The following is a 24182-nucleotide window of genomic DNA, read 5'->3' on the forward strand; positions in this document are numbered from 1 at the left end:
CACACACACACACACACACACACACACACACACACACACACACACACACACACACACACACACACACACACACACACACACACACACAAACATACAGCCGCACGGACAACATCGCGGGAATAGTTAAGGAACCATGACAGATTCGTGGTCACGGTAAAATGATTGTGAAACGACGATGAATGTACCATAAATTCACAGTGTCGACAAATAATCGTCGAATGACCGTCACTTGACTATCGAACGGCCGTCATTTGACAGTGAACGACGAGTATCATTGTGAAAGTTTTTCACTGTTACTTTATGATTTTTATTCTGTATAGTTATCATACTTCACTATTCGAAAAACCAAATTTTTACTTGACTTCTCCGATTTTTTTACCTGAGTAAAAATCGTAGATCATCGATCGATCGTTCGTCATTTGACAGTCATTCGAAAACATATAAATTGTCAGAAAACCGTAACTCGGTGGTAGATGCACAGTAGTCTGTAAGTGAAACGACCGTGAAACGAGCGTATAATCGGTAAGTCAGGAATTTTTTACTAGTCAACAATGAAAAAGTGCTGATTATATTTTTTTTTTTTTATTTGATTAAAAATACTCAAAGTGTATAAAAAGATAGGTAAATGAGAAATTTTCAGTAACTAATCGGGATGAAAAATTAAAGAAAAATATTAAATTATTGTAATTTTGTTTATTTCAAAGTAAAATTATAAAAAATTAATCAGATTACAGGCAATCAACAGAGATCCATCATTTCAATACTTTTCAGAAGAGTTTATAGCTTACAAGTGTTGAATTTTTTTTATAGTCTTAAATTAGAAACTATAATACCTTTTGATTATGAAAAATATAATAATCAATATTTTTTTTTTTTTTTTTTTTTTTTTTTTTTAGAGACGAAAACTTTAATTTCAAAATTACGGAAAAATTGTTTGTTATCAAGAAAAATTATTATGAGATATTTTTTTTTAACAATTCAATTTTTAGCAATTTCTTTCCAGATCTTTTTTAATACAGTTAATAATTTCACCATAATTTCGAAATTAAGAATTTCGTAATCATCAAAAATTTGAATCATTCATTACGATTATTATTTTGAAGTCATGGAAAAAATATAATTTTATTTAAGCTATTTTTATCTGTGCAATGAAAAAAAAAATGACTTGGTTTTGACACCTTATGATGTGACTGAATCAAATGTTTCGTGCAGTGTCTAAGATAGCCTGGCTGGTAGAGTCTTGGGCGCGCGACCAGATGAATCGGGTTCGAGTTTCGGTCTAGACTTTCCGCAATATTTTTTTTTATTTTATTGTCCGTGATAGTAGCGTAAAATCACCGTATTTGGACAGTATATTGAGCGTACAGTGTCGGTCATAACGTCGTAGATTCACTTGCGTATGCACCGTAAATATTCAATAAATTTATAGTAGATATCGTTCACAACGGTATCCGATGTTGACTGACAGATCGCTCGGTAAGAACGAACTTTATACGGTGAAACGACCGTGAAACAACCGTCATTCGACCGTGCTTTCACCGTGTCGCCGAAACCGCCAGGGAAGCTTCCTGTGACCTTAAAACGTCGAGATCTAATGAAAACTCGATTTTTGCAAAACGGAGTGAAACCAATAACTTCCCTATTCTTGAAAATTTTCAATTTTCTTAGCGGGAAGTTAAAAATTAATATGTCTATTATTTTTGATTCACAGTTTAATTAAAAATTGCTTACCTTCCAAACATCTTTTACATTGAGACACTACAAATGTCCCGATTTTGTCAGCCTGGCGAACTACCACCCGAAATTTTCGTTACCGACGCTCGCTAAATTAATGTGTAGCTCCCGTGACGTCACAGGATGACACGAGGAGGAGAAAAAACGGTTATGAACCTCAAACCTTGAGCATTGATCGACACTTCGATCTATCCCCCGGTGTTAACTACCACGCCAGGTTTTTCATAGTCAAAAATTTACATACTACTATACTACTATTAGGTGACTACTCACCAAAATCTCAATTAATCTAAAAGTTTATTGTTTAATATAATATTCTTTATTATTTTCTATTAATATTATCATTTTATATTAGGTGATTCACCACGCTCACTATTGTTACTATTCCATCAGCTATAATTTTAAGTATAAGTATTCATATTTATAAATATTTCGTTAGTTGCGTTACCGAGATATTATAAGTTTTGTTTAAAGTGTTGAATTGGTGTAATAAAATCAAGTTTTTTTAATAATCCTTGTCGCCGATCATCATTTATTGTTGAGACTATCAACATCTATTACCACTATTATTTATAATTTATCAGAGGGTCAGTCAAGGAATAAAGGGTCATCTTTGCAGCAAAAATATTGTAAGTAAGTAAAATAAATTAACTGGCTCAGGTGAGAACTTTTGTCAAAAGAATAAAACCATGATAAAAAGATTAACACATTCAGTAGTCAGGGAGCGGAACATCCCAGAGCAGCGTATCCGATTTTATGAAATTTAAGTGATTATTTGCCTATCCGCGAGGACTTAGTGACTTAAATAATTAAATTTTTAAATAAAGAAAAATTTAGTGTTTCAACATTAACTACAAGCAACATGTAAAGCCCATGGCTTGCCTTGATGCCGAACAGGGCAATCAAAATATGTTTCTTAGGCTTTACAGAGGACGTAAGATATCGTTAGCTCGTATTTTATGTCTTGAACTTTATGAAATTGACCACATTTACAAGAAAATTCGTCAGCATCATATTTACACTTTCGCGACGACATTTCAAATATTTCTAGACTTGAACAAAACACGTCATCGTTGTTTATCACACGAGTGTTATCGAGCGGCCTTATGTGAAGTAAAAACCCCACTTTGATCGCGCGATATTTTTGAATGTATTAAAATTAATTATAATTCGTAAAAAAAATCAAAAGTAAGTATAAATATTATAACTATCACAAAAGCAAACTGTATATTAAAAAAAGATATTTCCTTTTCGTATTTGTGCATAATTAACCAAAAAATCATAAAATAAACTTTAGGACAGAGAACGAAAATTTTTTTGTAGTCATGTTATTATGTACTGAATTACTAGATACTTTAAAATTAAATTGTTATGCGGCCTGGTCCATATTTGAAACCTGGTCAATATTTGGTTACTATTATAGGGTAACCTATTACGAAATAAATTGGAAGATTAAAAAAAATTTATTTGTCACCTTAAAAACTTTCAAAACCTCTGGAGGAAACTGCATGAGAGTATAATTATTAACTTTCCGAGAAATTCTCTCGACAAAAATTCCAGCTCGGATAGCTTGAGCTACTGCCCTGAATTTTGGTTTGTCTTCTTTCCGACGTTTAACATTAGCTAGTTGCCTTGTAAAAGTCGAAGTTAGCCAATCTCGAACTTCAGTTGGTACTGCATTCGGTTGAACAGCCGAAAGTTCGTCATCTTCTTCACCTGATAGCCTAATAAATAATTACAATCAAGAAGAAATGTATAATTCATAAATATAAAATGTTATAGATAAATGCTTATTCAATGAATATTACTTTGGTTACTTATCAACTTATCATCAACTAAGAATATATAATCAGTTATCAACGGGGTCCCTGATGAAAAAAAAGTATTGAGACTAAGAAAAAAGTATTGAAAAGAATTGGTTTTCTAGTCAATCCGATTCTTTTCAATACTTTTATCTTTGTCTCAATACTTTTTTTTAATCAAGGGTAAGATGGAGGGGGTGCGGTACGCATTTACCTGTTTCAGAGTAATGAGACTCGAAAAGAGTCATAAAAAAAATCCCAACTTTGCATAGATTGCGTACACGGAGAGAATTTTATAATAAATACTACTATCCAAGTATTGTAAAAACTGGTTACCTTATATCAATAATTGCAAATAGTATTCTGATTGTTAACTGTACCACATAGATAGTTAAATTTACCATCTGAAAAGTAATTATTATAATCTTGCTGGCAACTTAAAGATCGTGAGCTCAATCATAGTATATATTAACCGCTAAAAATCATATTGATAAATTCTACAATCATGATGGTAATGATTACCATCGGAGCTAGTAATATGATACACTTTTTTTTAACTTCCCGCTAAGAAAAATTAAAAATTTTTTTTAATTCGGGAAGTTATTGCGATAGCTTTATTATTTTCTTTCACGCCATTTTTTTATCATAAATGCGCCGTAAAAATGAGCAGAAGAAAAAAAAATCGAAAATGTTAATTTTTCACCTAGTTATGGCCCAAAATGGGGTTCATCCCACGTGTAAATAATTATCGAAAATTTGAAAAAAAATTAGGACGACGGTTGACCCTAAAGGTCTTCCCTGTAACACAGTACGTTTTTGAGCTCTTTAATCTCAAAAATATAATTTTTGTCCCATTTTGAGCTCTTCACGCTCAAAACTCTAATAGCAGTTTAATAAAACATAATTTTTTTAATCTTCAAACCGCTATAACTTTTGAATGAATGAACCGATTTTCACGCGGTTGACGGCATTCACCGCAGTTTTTAAAGCCTCATTACGAACTTGTAAGATAACTCACGAACGAATTAATCGATTTTGACCGGGCTGGCAGCGATCGACGTGGTTTTTTGATATTAAGGGCTGATTAGTTTTTGGTATCGATCGATAAAGCCGTTCAAAAGTTATTCCAAAAAAACCACATTTGAAAAATTTTTTTTTTGTAAATTTTTTGCTATGTCTCAAAATCTACCGGTCCGAATCGTTCCAAAGTATATTCAAAATCTAAGTTCAGTTAAGCCTTTTCGAATGACACCAACGTGATCAAATCGGTCAAGCCGTTCAAAAGTTATGAGAGGTTTACATAGCCACACACATACAAATACAGACACACACACACACACACACACACACACACACACACACCTCGTGTCAGGCTTGCTGGGTCCCGCATCGGGTGCCTCCCCAGGTGGCGGATAGGGGCATGCCCGGCATACCTGCACGTCAGATGCGTCGGGTACCGAGGAAATAGAATACTCGGGGTGGACCAAAACCTAGCAAAAGACGATATGAAAATGACAGATCAATTTTAAACATCGTCTACGGTGCAGAGGGGGGATAATTCAGTGCCAGCGAGGGAAGGCGTGCAAACTGGCCTGAACGCATCGTTATCATGCGACCGTTTGAACAGCGGAGTAGACCCCATGGCTCTGCTGTCTAGCAATGTTAGCAAGGTTACAGGGAGTACGAAATCAGTCCAGATGGCAGAGAACGGACAGCTGAGCAACATTCCTCCAAAAAGTGGAGGACCTTTTGCTCCTGTCACTAATCAAACCTACCGAGGAAGAATCAACTCTGTACCGACCGTTACAGGCCAACAGTCACCAATAAAGAGGCTCGGCATCAAGATCGAAGAGTTAACCGAGTTTATAAAAGACAAGAAGAATCTCCATCATGAGATTAGAAAATTGGTTACATCTATCACTACAGCATATAGGTTAGCCAACAAATCACCAGGCATGTCGGCCTCAACGACCCAAACAACTCCAAGTCTGACCAAAAAACCACAGCCATCGTTGGTCACTCCTAAAAAATTACCACAGCAAGGAAAGGACAATAACAAGAAGAGGCAGCTGTCCACGCCCAGCCCTTCTTTAATAATCGAGAAGCCACCACAGAAAAAGACAGTCCGGGAGGACGTCTGGACTACAGTGGACCGAAATAGGAAGAAGAAGGAAAAAGAGCATGAAACAGCGGCTCCCCCTAATAATAAAGCTCAAAACCAGCCAAGTAAGGGTGCCTCTAAGAAACCGAGGAAAAAGAAGACAAGAACTAAAGCGGTTCTTGTCCAACCAGGAGACGGCCAAACTTATGCCGATATCCTAAAGGAAATCAAGGCCAAGGTAAGCCCTGTCGAGACGAGCGTAGACATAAAGTCTATTAAAAAGACGAAACATGGAGGCGTTCTCCTTGAAATGGCTCGAAAGACCGGAGACAGCAAGGCTTTCACCGATGCAGTAAGGTCAGCCACTGCAAACATCGGCACGGTCAAGACGCTAATACCAACAACAACGATCGAGATCCTCGACTTGGACGAAATCTCTACCGAGAGCGAAGTCCATGAAGCACTCAAACGCGAATTCACTGACAGCCTGGTGGTCAAACGGGTAAATTAGACAAATTCCACACCACGAGAAAATCGGGCAGCCTTCTGCGAAGTAGACGAGGACAGTGCGATTAAGGCCCTTGATAAGGCCCATATAATGATCGGTTGGGTGAACTGTCGTATACACCCAGTTGCAAAAGTAACCCGCTGTTTTAAATGTCTTAGTTTTGAACACCAAACACGCCAGTGTGCGGGACCAAACAGAAGCAGGTGCTGCTACAAATGTGGCGGAGAGAATTACAAGGCCGTTAACTGCACGGAGAAGCCAAAATGCGTCCTTTGTGCTCCGGACAAAGATGCCCAGGATGGTCTATGCCATCTTTCTGGCACTGGAGCTTGCAGGGCATTCCGCACAGCACTTGCAGAAGCCAAGAGAGGGCAGAAATAACACGCATACTACAAGACAACCTGAATAGGTGCGCCTTGGCGCAAAACCTGCTGCGCCAGCGTGCCTTTGAAGATAATATCGACGTCTGCTTTATCTGCGAGCAATATCTAAATATCGAAGGTAAAACATGGTTCGCAGACGAAACTGGCACGGCAGCAATTTGGATTTTGAACACAAAAAACGTTACCGTCAACAACAGCGGAAGTGGAGCAGGTTTTGTCTGGATTCAAACCCCCACAACCTACTTCATGAGCGTCTATCTCTCACCTAACGAAGGTATTAGTGTGTTTCGACAGAAACTGGCAAACATAGAAGATGCGGTCACTAAGTTCAACGGCGAAGTCATCGTAGCCGGAGACTTCAACGCTAATTCGGCTGAGTAGGGCGCTGCTTTCTCCGACACCAGAGGTAACGAGGTCGCTGACGTCGTGGCTAGACTCGAACTCATAGTGCTGAACACCGGGAGCACCACGACCTTTAGAAGACCAGGGTACCAAGAGTCCATCCTCCACATTTCGTTGGCGACTCCAAGGACTGCCAACATGATCGAAGACTGGACTGTATCCGAAGAATACAGTGGCAGTGACCACCAGTTTGTGACATTCAACGTTGAATTGTCATCTACTCCGGTTTCACAACGCGACCTTTCTAAGCGGAAGTAGAATGCCAGAAGGCTTGATCCAGAGGCATTGCGAGCTTCACTTGCACGAAGCTGGTCTATCCTTCAAAACAACCCGACTCTGGATACCTGCAGCGAGACGGAAAAGGCAGTGCTAAATATGATGAAGGAGATTGTTGCCGCATATGACGCCTCTATGCCGCGGCTTAAAAATAGGAATTTCCACAGGCCGGCGTACTGGTAGTCAACAGACATAGCAGAACTTCGCAAAAGATGCCATAAGCTACGTCGCCGCGGAACGAGAGCCGCGAAATGCTCCCCAAGCGTATTCAAAAGAGTACAAGCAGGCCAAAAAGACGCTCAACCGAGCCATTAAAGCAAGAAAAGCGATATTGTGGAAACAGATCTGTAATTATCTCGACAAGGACATCTAGGGCAAAGCCTACCAAATTGTCACCAAACGACTTGGAAAGGCTTCACCAAAAGCGCCGAAGTCTCCTGCCTTAATGGACAGCATTGTAGCGGAGCTTTTCCCCAAACACCCGCCGCGGGAGAAGAAACACTACGCTAAAAACAGCGAAGGAACACCCTTCACAACTAAGGAACTACAAGACGCGGCCAAGTCACTCAAAACAGGAAAGGCACCTGGACCTGATGGCATCCCGGAAGCGGTGATCAGGATTGTAGCTCTGGAATATCCAGACATACTCCTGAACACCTACAACGCATGCTTGACAACTGGCACTTTTCCTGCGGTCTGGAAGCGGCAGAGATTGGTTCTTTTAGATAAAGGAAAGGGAACCCCCGTAACACCTTCGTCGTTTAGACCACTCTGTATGCTAGACATTGCTGGAAAACTACTCGAGAAGCTCATACAAGGGAGACTTTGCAACGACATCGACCGTGCTGGAGGTTTTGCCACCAACCAGCATGGCTTTCGGAAAGGTCGTTCGACAGTCGGAGTGATCGAGAAAGTTATAAAGATAGCAACACAAGCATGGTCTGGTAGCCTCAAAGCTCGTGAATTATGTCTCCTCCTCACGCTAGATGTCAAAAACGCATTTAACAGCGCAAATTGGAGAGACATTTTAGATGCTCTGGAGCACAAGTTTGACGCGGAACCAGAGAATCTAGCACTAGTCGACAACTACCTAGACGAAAGAAAGCTAATAGCGGAAACTACGGAAGGCCCACAAGAATACGCCATAACGGCTGGCGTACCGCAAGGCTCTATAATGAGGCCCGATCTATGGAATGCGGACTACGACGAGCTTCTTGAAATCTCGTTACCAAAGCAAGTAGAGCTAACGGGCTTTGCAGACGACGTTGTGGCCACGATAGTAGTAGACAGCGTAGAAGAGGCCGAATTACTGGTTCGGGATGCCATTGACGCCGTCGAGACATAGCTTGATAAACACCACCTGAAACTCGCCAAGCATAAAACCGAGATGGTTGTTCTGACACGTCAAAAATGGTTCCCAAAACAAGAATCATGACCAACACTATGGGACCAAGTACCAAAAAGAGAAGAGTTCTTCTAGAAGTAGTCAACTTGGTACTGCTTTATAGAGCAGAAATATGGGCAGGCATATTAAAACAGAAGACCTACTGACGAAAAATAGCGGCAGTGCAGCGGGAGGCGCTCTCAGGGTTGCCTGCGCCTATCGAACGGTTTCCGAGGAGGCGATATTGGTCATTGCGGGAGCCGCACCCATCGACCTACTCGCGTTTGAGAGACCGAAACTCTATGCACTAAAAACAGTGACGAAAACATGAAGGACGCAAGAACGAGGATAAAAACGGAAACGCAACAAGAGTGGCAGGACCAATGGACATCGGGAGAGATGGGCAGATGGACGGCACGCCTGATCCCAAACATCAACGTCTGGCTTTCTCGGGAATAGGGAGAAACGGACTTTTTCTTGACCCAGCTATTGACGGGACATGGGCAGTACAATGACTATCTTTTTAAGATGGGACTGCACAGCACATCAACGTGCAAATACTGCCCAGATAGTTGAAAGAATTTAAGGATATTTAGTTGTAAGTTTTGGCAAGTGCCTGCGTAGGTGAGAGGTCCTCACAATTAAGTAATTGATAGGTTAATTTTAAGGGTAATATTATTAAGGAATTTTGTTAAAATAAAATTGTTTATATTAAATAAATAATTGAATTGTTAATTGTTAATAATTGTTTCTCAGTATTAATTTTTCAGCCTTTCTCAACTTCTCACGACCCGATCTTTCCTTCTCATGCTCCCCGGTTTCTGGGACACCGAGTATAAAATCCCAGTGGCGCCCTTTTCAAAGAGGAAAGGGGTGACCAATTGGACAGGGCTAACCACCCCGTTACAGAGATTTAAATTCAGACTTAAATAAAAAGAAGTTTTATGGCGATCAACTGCGGAAGTTTTGTGATTGTTTAGACTTGCATATTGTTGAGTATGCTCCTACTCATCACTTACAAAACTCGGATTCTTGGATTGATGTTTGCATTGTGGATGATCTGTCCAAAGTGTTAGCGTCAGAAAAATTTTCAGAGCCATTTATTTCTGATCATGACTTAATTTCTGTGACATAATTACAAAGTTGAATTACAACACCTGAATGATACAGACCTCTTCAACGTGACATTAACTACAGGAGTCTTTCCGGAGAATTGGAAGCTATCACATGTGATTCCCATTCCAAAAAAGGCTTATTTGGTAAACTGTAAAGATTATAGGCCTATATCGCTGTTGCCAAACTTGTCAAAAGCCTTGGAACGGTGTGCTCATGACCAAATTGTTAAATATATCAATGACAATAATTTCTTCGATGAATATCAGACAGTATTTCGTGGAGGTTTGGGTACGCAGACTGCCATTGTAAAGTTCTGTGACGATATAAAACAAGCGGTGAATGAGTCAAAGGTTTTAATTGCGATCTCGTTTGACCTTAGCAAGGCCTTTGATTCTGTTAATCACAAAAGATTATTATGTAAATTGTCATCTATGAACATGTCGAATTCAGCCGTTGATTGGATTGGATTTTATTTAGCAAACAGAAAGCAGTCCGTACGCTCTAGCGAAGATAACTCGTCGTGGGAAGAAATTGTAAGTGGTGTACCTCAGGGAAGTGTGCTTGGTCCATTATTATTCTCACTATACATCACAGATCTAGCTTAACGTTTAGATTGCCAATACTTATTCTATGCTGATGACTTACTGATATACGTTTCTTGCCATCTTCCTCAAATCAGTGTTGATGTGAATAAGCTTAACGGTGAAATAATAAAAATCACAGATTGGTGCAGAACTAATCATCTACAAATGAATCCTTCGAAGACGAAAGCAATTATTTGTGGAAGTAGAGCAAAAATTAGTAGTGATGAGTGCAGACTAGCCGACATAATCTTTGTGGAGGGGTGTGCTATTCCTTATAGTAGCACTGTAAAATACCTTGGGGTGATTATAGATAGTACTCTCTCATGGGAGAATCAAGTAACAAATTTGTGCAATCGCGTTATGAGTATTCTAGCACAGCTAAAAATAAACAATGAAATATTTAGTGAAAGTTTACGTATTAAGCTAGTATCTACTTTAATAATTCCTCTCTTTGATTATTGTTGTGCGGCGTATACAAATATGTCAAACAAATTATTATTAAAGATGCAGCGTGAATTGAATTCATGTGTTAGATTTATCTATAAAGTACCAAAATATAAACATGTTACTCCATATTTCAAAAAGTTAGGTTGGCTAAAGCTTGCAGCGAGAAGAGATTATTTCATTGCTTGTCTGTTTTATAAGATAATTTGACTAAATTATCGGCAGCTATTCGGCTCAAAACTAGACTTTCTGCCTGTAGCACTGCGTAGAGGTGATGTCCGACAAGACTATCTTCGTATACTGCAGGCTAATTGTGTCATGTATGATAATTCATTCTTAATTCATGGCATATGTATCTGGAATGCACTGCCAGCTGAAACTGTGGCTGTAGATAATTTGGTTGAATTTAAAAAATACTTGCTTCAATCACTTTTTGAACATGACAATTAACAATTGCAATCTTTATTTTTGATCTTATTTAAATATTTTTTCTTGGAGAATTATTATGACTTTAAATTAAGTTATTTGTTTGTATTAAATAATCTATTTGGATTTTATAACATTTGAAATTGAATCTAATTGTAAACCTTTAATTAGTTAAGCAGTCTTGTAAACTATGTAAACCAATGTAATTTAAATATCGATGGCTTTGAGGGAGCTAAGGTTCCAGAGCCAAATAAATTTTCTATCTATCTATCTATCTATTCCCGCTTGAACCAGCGGTAACGTGAACGACTGAGGACCTGCAGGGCACAAGCTCGAGCCCAACTCACGCCAAAGATTTTTTCAATTAATAATATTAATTAATTAATAATATCATTTCAATCCGAAATTAAATTAACTAATGAGTTGTAACATAATATGAGTGTCTAATACTAAATTATTTTTAATATTTTCGAAAATTATAATATTCTTTCTTTCGAAATTTAGATTGGCTTCTGATGGGGATTTCCCTATTGGAACCTTTGAGGGATTGAGCAATGAGGGCTGCATAGGGCTTTGCGTCACATCCCTATGTGTGGTCCCTATTGGTAAACCCAGTGAGGACCCAATGGTCTTACATTAAAATTTCTAGGGATGGTTTTACCTCGTTTTGTAAAAATTGAGTTTTTAACAGATCTCGACGTTTTGAGGTCCTACGAAGCTGTCTTAACTATTCCCGCACCAGTATCCGTGCAGCTGTGTGTGTCCGTGCAACTGTGTGTGTCCGTGCAACTGTGTGTGTGTGTGTGTGTGTGTGTGTGTGTGTGTGCGTGTGTGTGTGTGTGTGTGTGTGTGTGTGTGTGTGTGTTTTTTTTTTTAGGGGGGGGAATCTTTTTTACGGATTCTAGGCATAGCTGTTTGGCCTGGATATGTGGCGACTCGACGCAGCGTCATACTAAAACTCGACACTAACGCCCCTACCCACTAAACCCTAAACCCCTTTTCCTTCTTTCCTCTAATCCCTCATGGAAACCGCCGTCAGGCATTACTTCGTGAAGGGAGGATCTAGCTACTGCTCTTCCTTCTGGTGGCCAAGGTGTTAACTACCTTCCTTCTGTCTTCTGCTATTTGCTCTTTTTCTTTCGGTGGAACGCAAGTCTTTAAGGACTTCTGTTGCAAACGTGTTGGTAGCGTTCCAGGCAGCTTCTGATGACAACATTGCTTCTACTAGTGAATCTGGTTGCATTCTCTGGTTCAGGATCCTCTCCAGTTCTTCACGCTGTGGATCGAAACGAGGACATACAAAGAAGACGTGCTCCGCGTCTTCAGCAGCTCCTGGGCAGGACGGGCACTCCGAAGAGTCATCGTGCTTAAAGCGGTGTAGATACTCTCGAAAACACCCATGTCCCGACAACATCTGCGTAAGATAGTAATTGACCTCACCGTGATTCCGGTTAAGCCAAATGTCGATCCGAGGTATGAGACGGTGCGTCCACCTACCCTTCTCTGCAGCATCCCATTGTAGTTGCCATCGGCCTATGCTCTTCTGCCGTTCTTCAATTCTGCTTCTTCTGATATAGTGCGAAAGGCACTAGCTACTCGTAGGGCACTCAGTCGATATACTGGTCCAGCCTTTCTCCATGATTCTTGCGTCTTTAATGCGTCGGCCCAAATGGATATTCCGTAAGTGAGCACCGATATGTCTACTGATGACAATAATAGCCTCCTGCTCTGTTTTGGACCTCCGACGTTCGGCATCAGTCGTGCGAGACTAGCCCTCACTACTGACGCTTTGGCACTGATATGTTCCACTTGCTGCTTGAAGTTGAGTCGGGCATCAAGCATCACTCCCAAATATCGGATATAAGGTTGTGATGTGATTTCTTGTTCGCCGACTTTCAGCTTAATGATCTCTACCACTTTTCTGCTGGTAATAAGTACTGCCTCAGTCTTGTATTGCGCCAGTTGCAGGTTCACTGCGTCCATCCACCGGTCAACACGCTCAAAAGTGAGATCGAACATATGGTTTATCTCGTCAAGGTGTTTGGCAACAATCACTATGGCTACGTCATCTGCATATGCTACGAGTTTGACGTTTCTTGGCAGAGTTAGTCTTAATAGACCGTCATACATAATATTCCACATGAGCGGGCCTAGGACTGAACCTTGTGGTACACCTCCAGTAATATCATACTCCCTCGGACCGTTCTTCGTGTCATACTTCAAGACCCTATTTTCAAAGTAGCTTGTTACGATCTTAAGAAGGTATTCTGGTACATTCTTCTCTTGGAGGGCCTGCATGATGCATTCCGAATTGGCGGAGTTGAATGCGTTTCTGATGTCTAGGGTCGCCACCAGGCAATACTCTTTCGTTCCACCCTTCCATCTGGTTCCTGCGATTGCTTCCTTGGCCGTATCAACAACCAGTTTGATTGCGTCCAGGGTTGATCGTCCTTTCCGGAATCCATACTGATTGTCTGCCAGGAGTGGGTCGACTACTGCTTCAATTCTCTGGTGAATTATGCGTTCAAATATCTTACCCGCTGTATCTAGCATACAAAGTGGGCGGTAAGATGACGGTTCATCCGGTGGTTTCTTCCCTTTAGGTAACAGTACCAATCGTTGCTGTTTCCACTTATGCGGGAAAGTCCCCTCCTTAAGGTATGAATTATAAACGTCTAGGAATAATGTTGGAGCTGCCTTTATGATGGTTTTCAAGGCTATATTAGGGATTCCGTCCAATCCCGGCGCTTTATTATTCCCTACACGGTTCCAGGCCTCCAGCAGTTCTTCTTCAGTGACAGGTGGAGTGTCATCCAGTTCGCCTGGCGCGAACTGGTAATCGAAGTTGCGTTGCTGTGGGAATAGTGCAGTGACGATTTTCTGGAGAAGTTGAGGACACGTAGGTGATGGCATTTGTTGTTTTTTTAGGTGGGTCATAACCACCTTATAAGGCCTACCCCACACGTCTTTATCCACCTCGTTGATGAGCTCTTTCCAGCATTGTCTCTTACTATCCTTGATAGCTTTGTTCAATGATCGACGGGCTTTTTTGTATTCTGCGACCAGCTCCGCAGAGTTAGGTCGTCGATAGCCACGCTGGGATATTCTTCTTTTCTTTAGACACTCTTTCCGAAGAACACTGATGTGGTCGTTCCACCAGTGCACTGCCGGGCGTTGGCTTATGCTGTGTTTCCGGACCATACTGGCGTCACAGGCCTGGACAACTCTTTTCATCAGGTCCTTGGTCATTTCTTCTGCGGATCCAGTAATAATCGGTTCACTATTGAGGGCTATTACCAATGTGCTTGTGTCAAAAGGCTTCACTTTCCATCCAATGGTATTGAATGACTTGATTGGTCTTCTTGTATTCCGGTCATGTGATATTTCCCAGAGAATTGCCTTGTGGTCACTGGCTGTGTAGATATCCATCACCTTCCAGTCGTATTTCCCACTGATGAGGCTGCTGCTGACGAAAGTGAGATCTACGATAGAGCTTGCTTCTCCTTTAGTATAGGTTGGCGTATCACCACTGTTGAGCTGGACTACATCTAGTGTAGAGAAAGCTTCTAGGAGTGCTTTTCCTCGCGCATTTGTCTGCTTGCTGCCCCAGTCTACTGCCCAGGAGTTGAAGTCACCGGCAATCGCGACCGGATAGTTCTGCTTGGCGTCCTCGGTCAGTTTGTCCAAGAATTCAGTGAATTCAACAATGGATAGGCTAGGTGGTGCATAACAGCTGTAGAAACGGACGCCGTTTACTGTTGCTGCTACAAAGCCGGCATTATCATTGTTAACTACACTCTGGAAGGGATGCTTACCACAAGACCAGATGACAGCCTTGGTGGTGCTGTCAGATTCCCAAGGCTGGGTATTCAGGTATCTGTATGGCTCTGCTATCATTACTAAGTCTAACTCTAGTTCTCTTGCTGTTTGCATAAGCAGATCATGTGCAGCTTCGCAATGGTTTAGATTTAGCTGCAATATCTTCATGTATGTTTGTTTGTTATCTTCTGGAGTGCCTCTTTAAATACTGGGCACCTGGATGCGCCGGCATGATGAGCCGAGTTCTCCGCACTTTGATCCGCGCATAATACACATTTCGCTGGGTTTTTGCATTCAGCAATCTTGTGTCCCTCTTGTCCGCACCTAATACATAGCTTAGACCGATCCACATTGCTCTTGCACTGGGATCCAAGATGTCCAAAGTGCCAGCACTTGAAACATTGGATTGGTCTCCTCGTAGCTCGGATTCGGCAGTTGGCCTAGCCGATCCGGACTTTACCGCTTCCTGTCAATATCTTCCGCGCTGCAGCTGCTGGTAGTGTCACAACAGCTGTCTGAGTACCTCTGTAGGCCTTATGAATCTTAATTGTCCCTAGTGGTATCTCACAGGTTTCTCCGATTTCCGTTTGCAAGGCAGCCTGAATATCCTCCTTGGTTGTGGTACCGTCAAGATCTCGGATTTCGACGTCTTCCTGTGGCCCTTTGCAGATTACCTTTGCGTCTTCTTGGAGGATGTCCGCGATGGTCTTCTGTAAGGCTTGGCCTCGGTCAGCGCTCTTCCTCGAAAGCGTAATCAGCAAGCTCCCGGTTCTAGTTCTTTGGATCTTATCCACTGTAGTACGGACCTGTTCGTCAGGGACGTCCTGCTTTATTCGCTTCAGAATTTTAGCATACTTTGCCGTCTCTGCGGGGCGGATGATCAGTGCGTCCGGCCTGATCCGTTTGCGCGGTTCTTTCCGATCAGGCTCTGGCCTGGACTTCTTCGGCGGTTGCTTCTGGAGCTTTTCTACTGCTTGCTCTCTCTTGGACTTCCTTGACTGGACTTTTTGCCATTCATTCACCTCCTTTTTGCCGCCGGTTTTTGTAACTGCGGGTTCCGGGGGACTTGGTTTAAGGTCCTTCTTCTTCTTTGTACGGCTGGTCATTGAGTCTGGGGAATTTCGTTCTTTCCTTTTCCCGGGCCTGATATCAGTTCCAGTTTCCTCTCCGTCTTCAACAACTGACTCGACGTCACCCTCGCCACCTGTGTCCATCTCCTCGACAAACGTGTCGGCTTTTGCTGGTGAAACCGCTGTCACACTCGTCTTCATCACGATATTACCGTGTTGTTGTTGGATCTCCTGCCATTCTTGGTCCAGTTTTTTGAACCTTCTCAGGGCACTGCAGATGTTCGTCGACTTCGACTTGATCTCCTTGTGGACATTTTGCTTGGTTTGGAGAAAGTCCTGCAGTCCACTGACTAGCTTCTCCAGATGTGCCAGCGCATCTGTCCTCTTCATCTTTGCACTAAGTAGCAGTGCGTCTTGCTGGGCATGAGGCCCGTTTTCACTCTTGTTTATTTCCTGTGCATTACTCATACTTTTTAATTTACCAGCGCATCGTACGGAGTGGAGCGGGTTGCCATAACTAGGAACGGGTGTACCCTCGGAGATAGTACTCCTACCCCAGTTCCCTGAGGCCTAGCCGACACTTAGCCAGTCCCGGAATACACGGACGGACTAGACTCGCTCGGAGCGGTGAAGATTCCGATCTCTTACACTCACTGCGTACTTCCTGATCAAGGCCCGAAGTGGCTGGCTCCTGATCTACTGCTGCAACTTACACCTCGGTAGAGCAAGCTCACATCAGCCGTGGCCTGCATCGTCGGAAACTACGATACAGGTTCCGGTCACTCCCAGTGGGTCACAGCAGAGAACGATCGTCTTGTTAGGTCAGTTAGTGTGACCAACCCATTAAAGGGGAGTTTTGTCCACGGGAGCGTATTTTGTTTGGTTATTTTGCTTGGCTCCTACCCGCTGTACCTCATCAACTAAGAGATTAAGTGTCATCCAAGGACAGCGAGCGTTCTCCCATCCGCTCGGGGAGACGCGCCCGGTAGCAGTATCTCTTCTGCCCCGAGTGTGTGTGTGTGTGTGTGTGTGTGTGTGTGTGTGTGTGTGTGTGTGTGTGTGTGTGTGTGTGTGTGTGTGTGTGTGTGTGTGTGTGTGTGTGTGTGTGTGATTATTGATTAGTAGATTTCTTAAATAACAAAAACAAATTTTTTATAAAATAATATGTATAATAATATATGACTTCTGTTACAGTAACACGATAACATCTAAACGAATGCAAAAGTAAAATTTCATTAGATCTGTCTGAGAGAGTAGAAAATTTTTGGTCTAGACTGATGGTGAGGTATAAAAATTAAAGTTTATTTAATGAGTTTTAAGATGCAATTTAAAAAAAATAGAAAAACGGTTGACCCTGAAGGCCATCCCTGCAACTTCTCGCTCATTTCGTACCTAAGCGCTTAAAATTTCATTTATGATGTTTTTGAGCTCTTCGAGCTCAAAAATACAGTTTATGTGTTATTTTGAGCTCTCCGAGCTCAAAGAGATAGCTTTTTTATGTTTTTTAGCTCTTTGATCTCAAGAATGTTATCAAAGTTCGATAAAACACGATTTTTTTAATTTTCAAACTGCTATAACTTTTGAATGCATTAACCGATTTGCACGCAATTATCGGCAATCGATGTAATTTTTTGAGCTCTATAAATAATTCTTAACATGAAAATTGATCTGATAAAAATTTTCGGAGTTATTACAAAAAATCACTTTTTTCGACAACGATATCTCACGAACACATTAACCGATTCTGACGCTTTTGGTGGCGATCGATGCGGGTTTTCAAGGTTAAGAGCTGATTAGTTTCTGAGGTCGATCGGTTCAACCAATTCGGAGATATTTAAAAAAAATGAAAAAAAAAACAACTTTTTTTCACTTTTTTTGCAATTTTCCGAAATCTACTGGTCCGAATCGGCTCCAACTTACAGGAAATCTAAGTTTGACGCAGACCTTACGAATGACACCAACTGCGATCAAATCGGTCAAGCCGTTCAGAAGTTATAAGAGGTTTACATACATACACACAAACACACACACACACACACACACACACACACACACACACACACACACACACACACACACACACACACACACACACATACACACATACACATATACAGACGTACGGACATCATCATAAAAATAGTCAGGAAAGCTTCTTAGGGCTTCAAAACGTCGAGATCTGTTGAAACCTTGATTTTTGCAAAAGGGAGTGAAAACAATAACTTCCCGATTTTTCGAAAATCTTCGATTTTCTTAGCGGGAAGTTAAAAATTTTACAAGTCATCGCATTCAGAAGTTATTCCGCAATGAAACAGTAAAAGTTCCAAATTTTAAGGATTAAGAAGAATTCTAATTTCTGTCATTCCGAAACTATTTAATTTGGAAAAATTAAGAAGTATACAAATTAAAGCTTATTAAATAAGCTTTCAGATCCAATTTACACAAATTAAGTATTGTTCAGTGAACAGGCCCAGTCGCGGTGATTCGCCCCTAGGGGACTCTAAAGTCACGAGCCGCACCTGTGAACCGCTAGTTCCCGCAAAAACTAACTGCTTTCGCAAACGTAGCTTTCTCGATCACGCCATGTATCGAATGTTATGATTGGCTGATCGCTCCGCTGATATGCGCAGTCAGTTTTCTTCCCGAAGCTGACGAGAAAGAAGACGCATTATTATTATTATCTTTCGCAACAATGCTTTTGAGTGCAACGTGTCGCCATAGTATTTCTATAATTTCGCTTTTGATAAAATTTTGATTTCTCTCTTAATTAATAATTTAATTAGCTTAAATTAATTGTGATTAATTTTCTTGAGTTTGTTACAGATAATTTGTGTTATTTAAGCAGTAAATCATCGCTTTTTTCAGTGCTGACCTTGTGACCACCACGTGCCAACCGGCTTCGCTTTATTACACACGCTTTGATTAACTTATCCGCTTTTATTTACATAATCCGCTAACTTATTGGTTAAATATCAAGTGTATATTGTGTAAATAAATTTCTAGTGTACATATTTAATCATATTTCAGTGTTATTTATTCGAGTATCTGGTCTAACCTGATCCGTTGTTTCCCGCTCTTAGTACATTTAACAAGTATAAAATCGCATTTAATTGTTTTTACAGGAAAATACGATAAGAGTGAAAATTTTATCGAGTTTCGAAAATTTTTAAATTGCTTTCATTTCTTAAATAACCGACAGATTCGGCTCATCTTAGAACTTAACCTCAGAAATAGTCCTGATAATGAGTATGTTACGTTTTATTGAAATCTTCTACTTGTACACCACATACGCACACGCTTATAATAAATAAGATATATTTTCATACTCTATAAATAATTCGTATGGCAAAACAACTGTTGCGTAAATATTCGCAATCTACAACATCAAAGGTACTGCTATGGACGCGCCCTCTGATTCTCGGGATTCAGCTGCGCGCCATTTATTTTACTCTCCACGTGCTCCATACCAGGAAATTTTCATTACAAATCGATTAGTTCCATCTACGCTCTTAATTAATTTACAAGGCCAATCATCGACACTTATTCGGTTTGGTAACTCAGGTATTTAGTTAAGCTTTTATTCATCAATTTTGTATCTAATCATAATCTTCCTCATATCATACATATTCTAACCTTGAGCTGGCTTCTCCATGCCAGGTGTTATATCCTGCATTTGTAAATCGTTTACATTTCATTTGGACAATAATTAATAATTGATACTCTGCAGTCATAAGTAATCAAGCTAATACTTGTTATCACTACAATGGTCAACATGACTCATCATTTATAATTTTTACAATCAATATCTAATTACTCATACCTGGCTGAGGTGATATCATCACCAATTCATCCAAGTATGCCTATGATATGCAAGGTTTTTCAGTACTCGTTCAAACTTCATACTCGGCTCATCGCGCGTTTCATCACTCGGTTCACCTTTCAGTTCATTACTCGGTTCATCTTTGTAGTTCATCATTAAGTTAACGTTCAAACTCTGCTCCGTGCTCTTCACTCGTCTCATCGCTTGTAATAAATATTTTCGCGTCATTAATATTAATTAATGTGATAATAATAACAATTTAACAAATTCGTGCATTTAATTTGATCTTGTCAAATTCAATAATTATCAACGCTCAGAACATTTATCTAACATTAATATCTGTGTATGGTGCCACACATATTAATAACTCGTCATTCATGATTACAATTAACGTACATTAATCAGATATAACAATAATAATACTCGTGTTTAAATACTTAAAATCTCGTAATCTAAATAATTATAAACAATAATTTATAAGTTTGTGTAATTATATTCAATATTAACGCTCGTAAATTCTCGTATATTAACGCTTGTATACAGTGCCACGCGATAATACTAACTCATCAATGTATAATACAATTAATTAATTAATACATCAGTACTTATTATAATTCTTAATAATTAGTTATGGTAATAATAATATATTGCGCTCGTCTTTGAAAATTATGTAACGTGTACGGTGCACTGTTCTTAATTCCAAATTACTGATCGACAAATAAGTAGAAATTGTAATTCTTAATAGTTCTGTAAATTCATAATAATTATTTTCTACGCTCGTCAATGTGAATTACTTAATGTGTAAAGTGTAATAGTCATCATTCATATTGTTACTTGATAAATAATTCATAATATCAATTATATTCCAAATTCTAGTCAATTACTGTGAACAAATTTATATCTGTGATACACTTTTATGAATAAACGGAAAACCACGAATAAAGTGTATTAAAAGTTCTTTCCAACACCCTGATCCAGCAAATAAATATTTAATGTTTAATTTTAAGTTATATTATTTTACAATAACGTTTGCCAGGTCAGCTGGTTAATATATAATGATTGTGCTAATTACAATCGCTAGATAGTTGTATTAATCATTCTAACTTTGGAAAAGTTAGTAATTATACTGGATAGTAAAAGCTACAATTTAAGGATGGTTACTGTTAACATAAAATTCTCTCCGTGTAGAAAACGAATTCTATGCCTGATTGATGCTATTTTAAGGTAACTTGAGCCTGACTTCCAAGGACACTTGGCCACAATGATTTTGGAATTAAGTCGATTTTCCTACTAATGTATTCTTGTAACTACGTGCTCTCTCAAATCTTCATAAACGATTAACGCCATGCCAGAGTTCGAACTTACTGTCACTCTGTTTCACTCTAAAAAGGCTGAGTATATGATCTACGTCGTCAACGCTGAGAGACTTGTTACTATGGCCCTTATTCGCGATGCAACTTGATTTCTCTTGAGCATACACGGTTGCATATCACTTCAACCGACGACAAATTAACTGAACATGAATATTTCAGCCAATGTCGCTACATCTTTGACATACACTTATACTTAAAAAATAATCCGTACCCACCACATGCACCCATACTATCTACTAGTGAACACCATCATTTATGTAGTACCAAACGTCCTTACATGCCATATACATCTACTCCTACGGATATTCGCACTCTAAAATCCTTTCAAAACTCGTAAACACGTCTATCAGATTCAGTACCTGAGTAAGCGGTACATGAAAATGTAACAGTCAAAAGATTAAACATCGTCTCTAGTGTTATCTGGCAAATCTAAAAATTTTTAAATTTTTGATCATGATGAAAAATATGTACTTACTTTGTATCACGCTTAAAAATAGTTTCCAACACACTAACAGCATACTGTACAGTGAATTTTAATGTGTGAAGTGGAACTTCATTTTGGTCGAGCTGCTCCAATATTAATCTCAATCTGTAATCATTAAACAGAAATACTTGTAAATAGTTATTAGCAGTTCTGTAAGAACTGAGCTTTGTCGATACGCTCGTATTTTACATATAAGAGTGGCGCTGCCAGCGCTGGGGACTTGCCGCGAGCACGGTGGTGGTGTGAGGCTGTTGCCTCAGATGTCTTTGTGCAGGCTAAGAGCGCGGATCGCAAGATCAACCTTTACGTACTGTATAAGAGAGTTAAAGTTTAAATAAAGTTGAAAGTTAAATATCATCAGTAAACAACTTAATTATTTATATATTTGTCACCTAAACCTCTGGACTTGATAATTGATTACGTTAACTCCTACATGGTAGCAGAGCTGCAACGTGAAACGTAAAATAGACGCCGTCTTCCAAAGAAGGCGCCATCTTGGACGGTAGCGTCACAAAGGAAAATAAGACGAAGGTTTGTTTTTGTGTAAGTGTGAGTTAAGTAAGTGAAGCGTCTTACGAGTGTTCGGTGAGCTAAAGGGGGCAAGTGTGTGCGGGGTGACCACCTTGTGACGAGTCCGAGTGCCTTGTACACGGTAAGTCATAAGTTGGTTCGACCGTTTTGATCGCGACAAGTTTCAACACGTCGTGCATCACATACTGCCTTTTCATAAACTGAACCTGCGTTTATAATAAACGGAGGGAGTTTACACGGCTCTCACGAACATCTCAGGCTGGTGTGTAAAATGGTGAATGTCACTCAGCTTTAATTTGATGAAAATATTTATTACAAAATTGATGTAATTAAGAGGAGTATAACATAGAGGTTATACTATAAAATATGTGATGAGTTGTGGTTGTATTAGAAAATAGTTAATTCTCTCTCATCTTATTGACTAATAAAAGGGCTATAAATTAAAAAATTTAAAAGAACTGGGTCAATGGGACTAACAAAAACCTATTCAGAGTGTAATTAAATTTTTTTACAAATTTAAGTAAAATTATTCAGAGGTTTGAGAATCAATTTTTGTTCTATAATAAAATAAAATAAAAAATTTAATTAAATAATAACAAAAAAAAAAAAAAAAAATTTACTAATTAATTAATTAAATAAATAAATTCTTATCACTCAAGGAGACATTTGAATTATGTGAACATTCAGAAGGAGATCAAGAGCGATGAGAGAATTTAAGATGTTATGAGATAGAAGAAATTTTAGTCAAATTCAGAATTTAGCTCAATAAAAAGGGAATCGAATGTCAAAAAGCAGACTGAAAATATTTGCTTAAGTTTGGTGTCTCGTTCTGGCTTGTTTTGCGGTCAGATACTGGACTACTGGCTTATGTGGGTATTTTCTGTTAATTGTGCAAATTTAAGATTTAAAGTAAATAAATAAAATTAAACTGTGAGCAAATTCTGAAAATTCTGGGGTCAATGTTCAACTGAAACTTGTGTTCAGTGTAGGTTGCTCATTGACTAAGAAAATTCAGTTGGATCTCATTCGGGACCCACGTGTGCTTGCGCAACCCAAAACTGACTAACTTTCTCGGTAACACGGGAAGTTGAATACCGGTAGGGGTGTGCATGCGTGGTATGCTTGATGAGAGAATCTGACTTTTCGCTTCGGATTAAATTAACTTGTGTTTTTTTTTGGTTCGAAGCAAGAAACATCATTCAGTTGGTTAAAATTCAGAGATTACCTGGTACCGAAAGGTATATGAAGAGCTTTAAATATAAAAAAAAAAGTAATAAGGAATGAATCTGGATGTTGAAAGAGACTATATGATAGTAAACTAACATAAATAATCGACATATAACTAACTAATTGATAATGTTTCATAACCCCAGAACAGATGGGTCCTACCAGACTGGAAAGAGCTAATGTAGACAAGCATCAAGAGTATGCTGAGTACATGAGAACAAGACTTACAGAAGAGGCTTCTGTTTCTAATCCGGTTAAACCAAGTAAGAAATCTGTTATCATTAAATATTTTTATTTGACTAAAAATTCAGAGTACTGTGAATAATAAAGAAGTGCAAAGGTTGGGTCTTATTGAGATCAGAATCTATATGCATAGAGTAGAAGAGAACAGATCTGAATTTTTATAGAAGTAAATCCAGGTAATAATTGAGACGTTTCTATTCACAGTAACAACCGCAAACAGTGGGAACTCACAGATTATGAGTGGGGCTACAAGACAAAGTTCCACAGAGGTGTCGAGCGCGGGAACAAGCTCATCAGATGCTCAAGGGAATATTGACAATTTACAGACGACGATTGCAAGTGTAAATGCGCTTGCGGCGAAACTTAACTCCAACGATGGATTGCAGAACACAACTGGAGGACTGCTAAAGGAGGTAGTAGACAGGTTGTGTAAAGTTCATTCTCACATGCTAGAG

General features: G+C 39.6%; 1 protein-coding gene across 1 annotated transcript in view; it reads right to left on the reverse strand.

The window, feature by feature from the left end:
• The window catches only part of LOC123273473 (calcium/calmodulin-dependent 3',5'-cyclic nucleotide phosphodiesterase 1-like), a gene marked incomplete at its 5' end in the record, with an annotated part of 344764 nt that overhangs the window by 183035 nt on the left and 137547 nt on the right, over positions 1–24182 (reverse strand). The window contains 2 exons of the mRNA XM_044741230.1: positions 3209–3458; positions 21718–21831. Coding sequence (XP_044597165.1) covers positions 3209–3458; positions 21718–21831 — 364 coding nt within the window. The remainder of the gene's footprint in view (positions 1–3208; positions 3459–21717; positions 21832–24182) is intronic.

The sequence above is a fragment of the Cotesia glomerata genome, linkage group LG1 (genome assembly GCF_020080835.1).
Source record: "Cotesia glomerata isolate CgM1 linkage group LG1, MPM_Cglom_v2.3, whole genome shotgun sequence".
NCBI lineage: Eukaryota > Metazoa > Arthropoda > Insecta > Hymenoptera > Braconidae > Cotesia > Cotesia glomerata.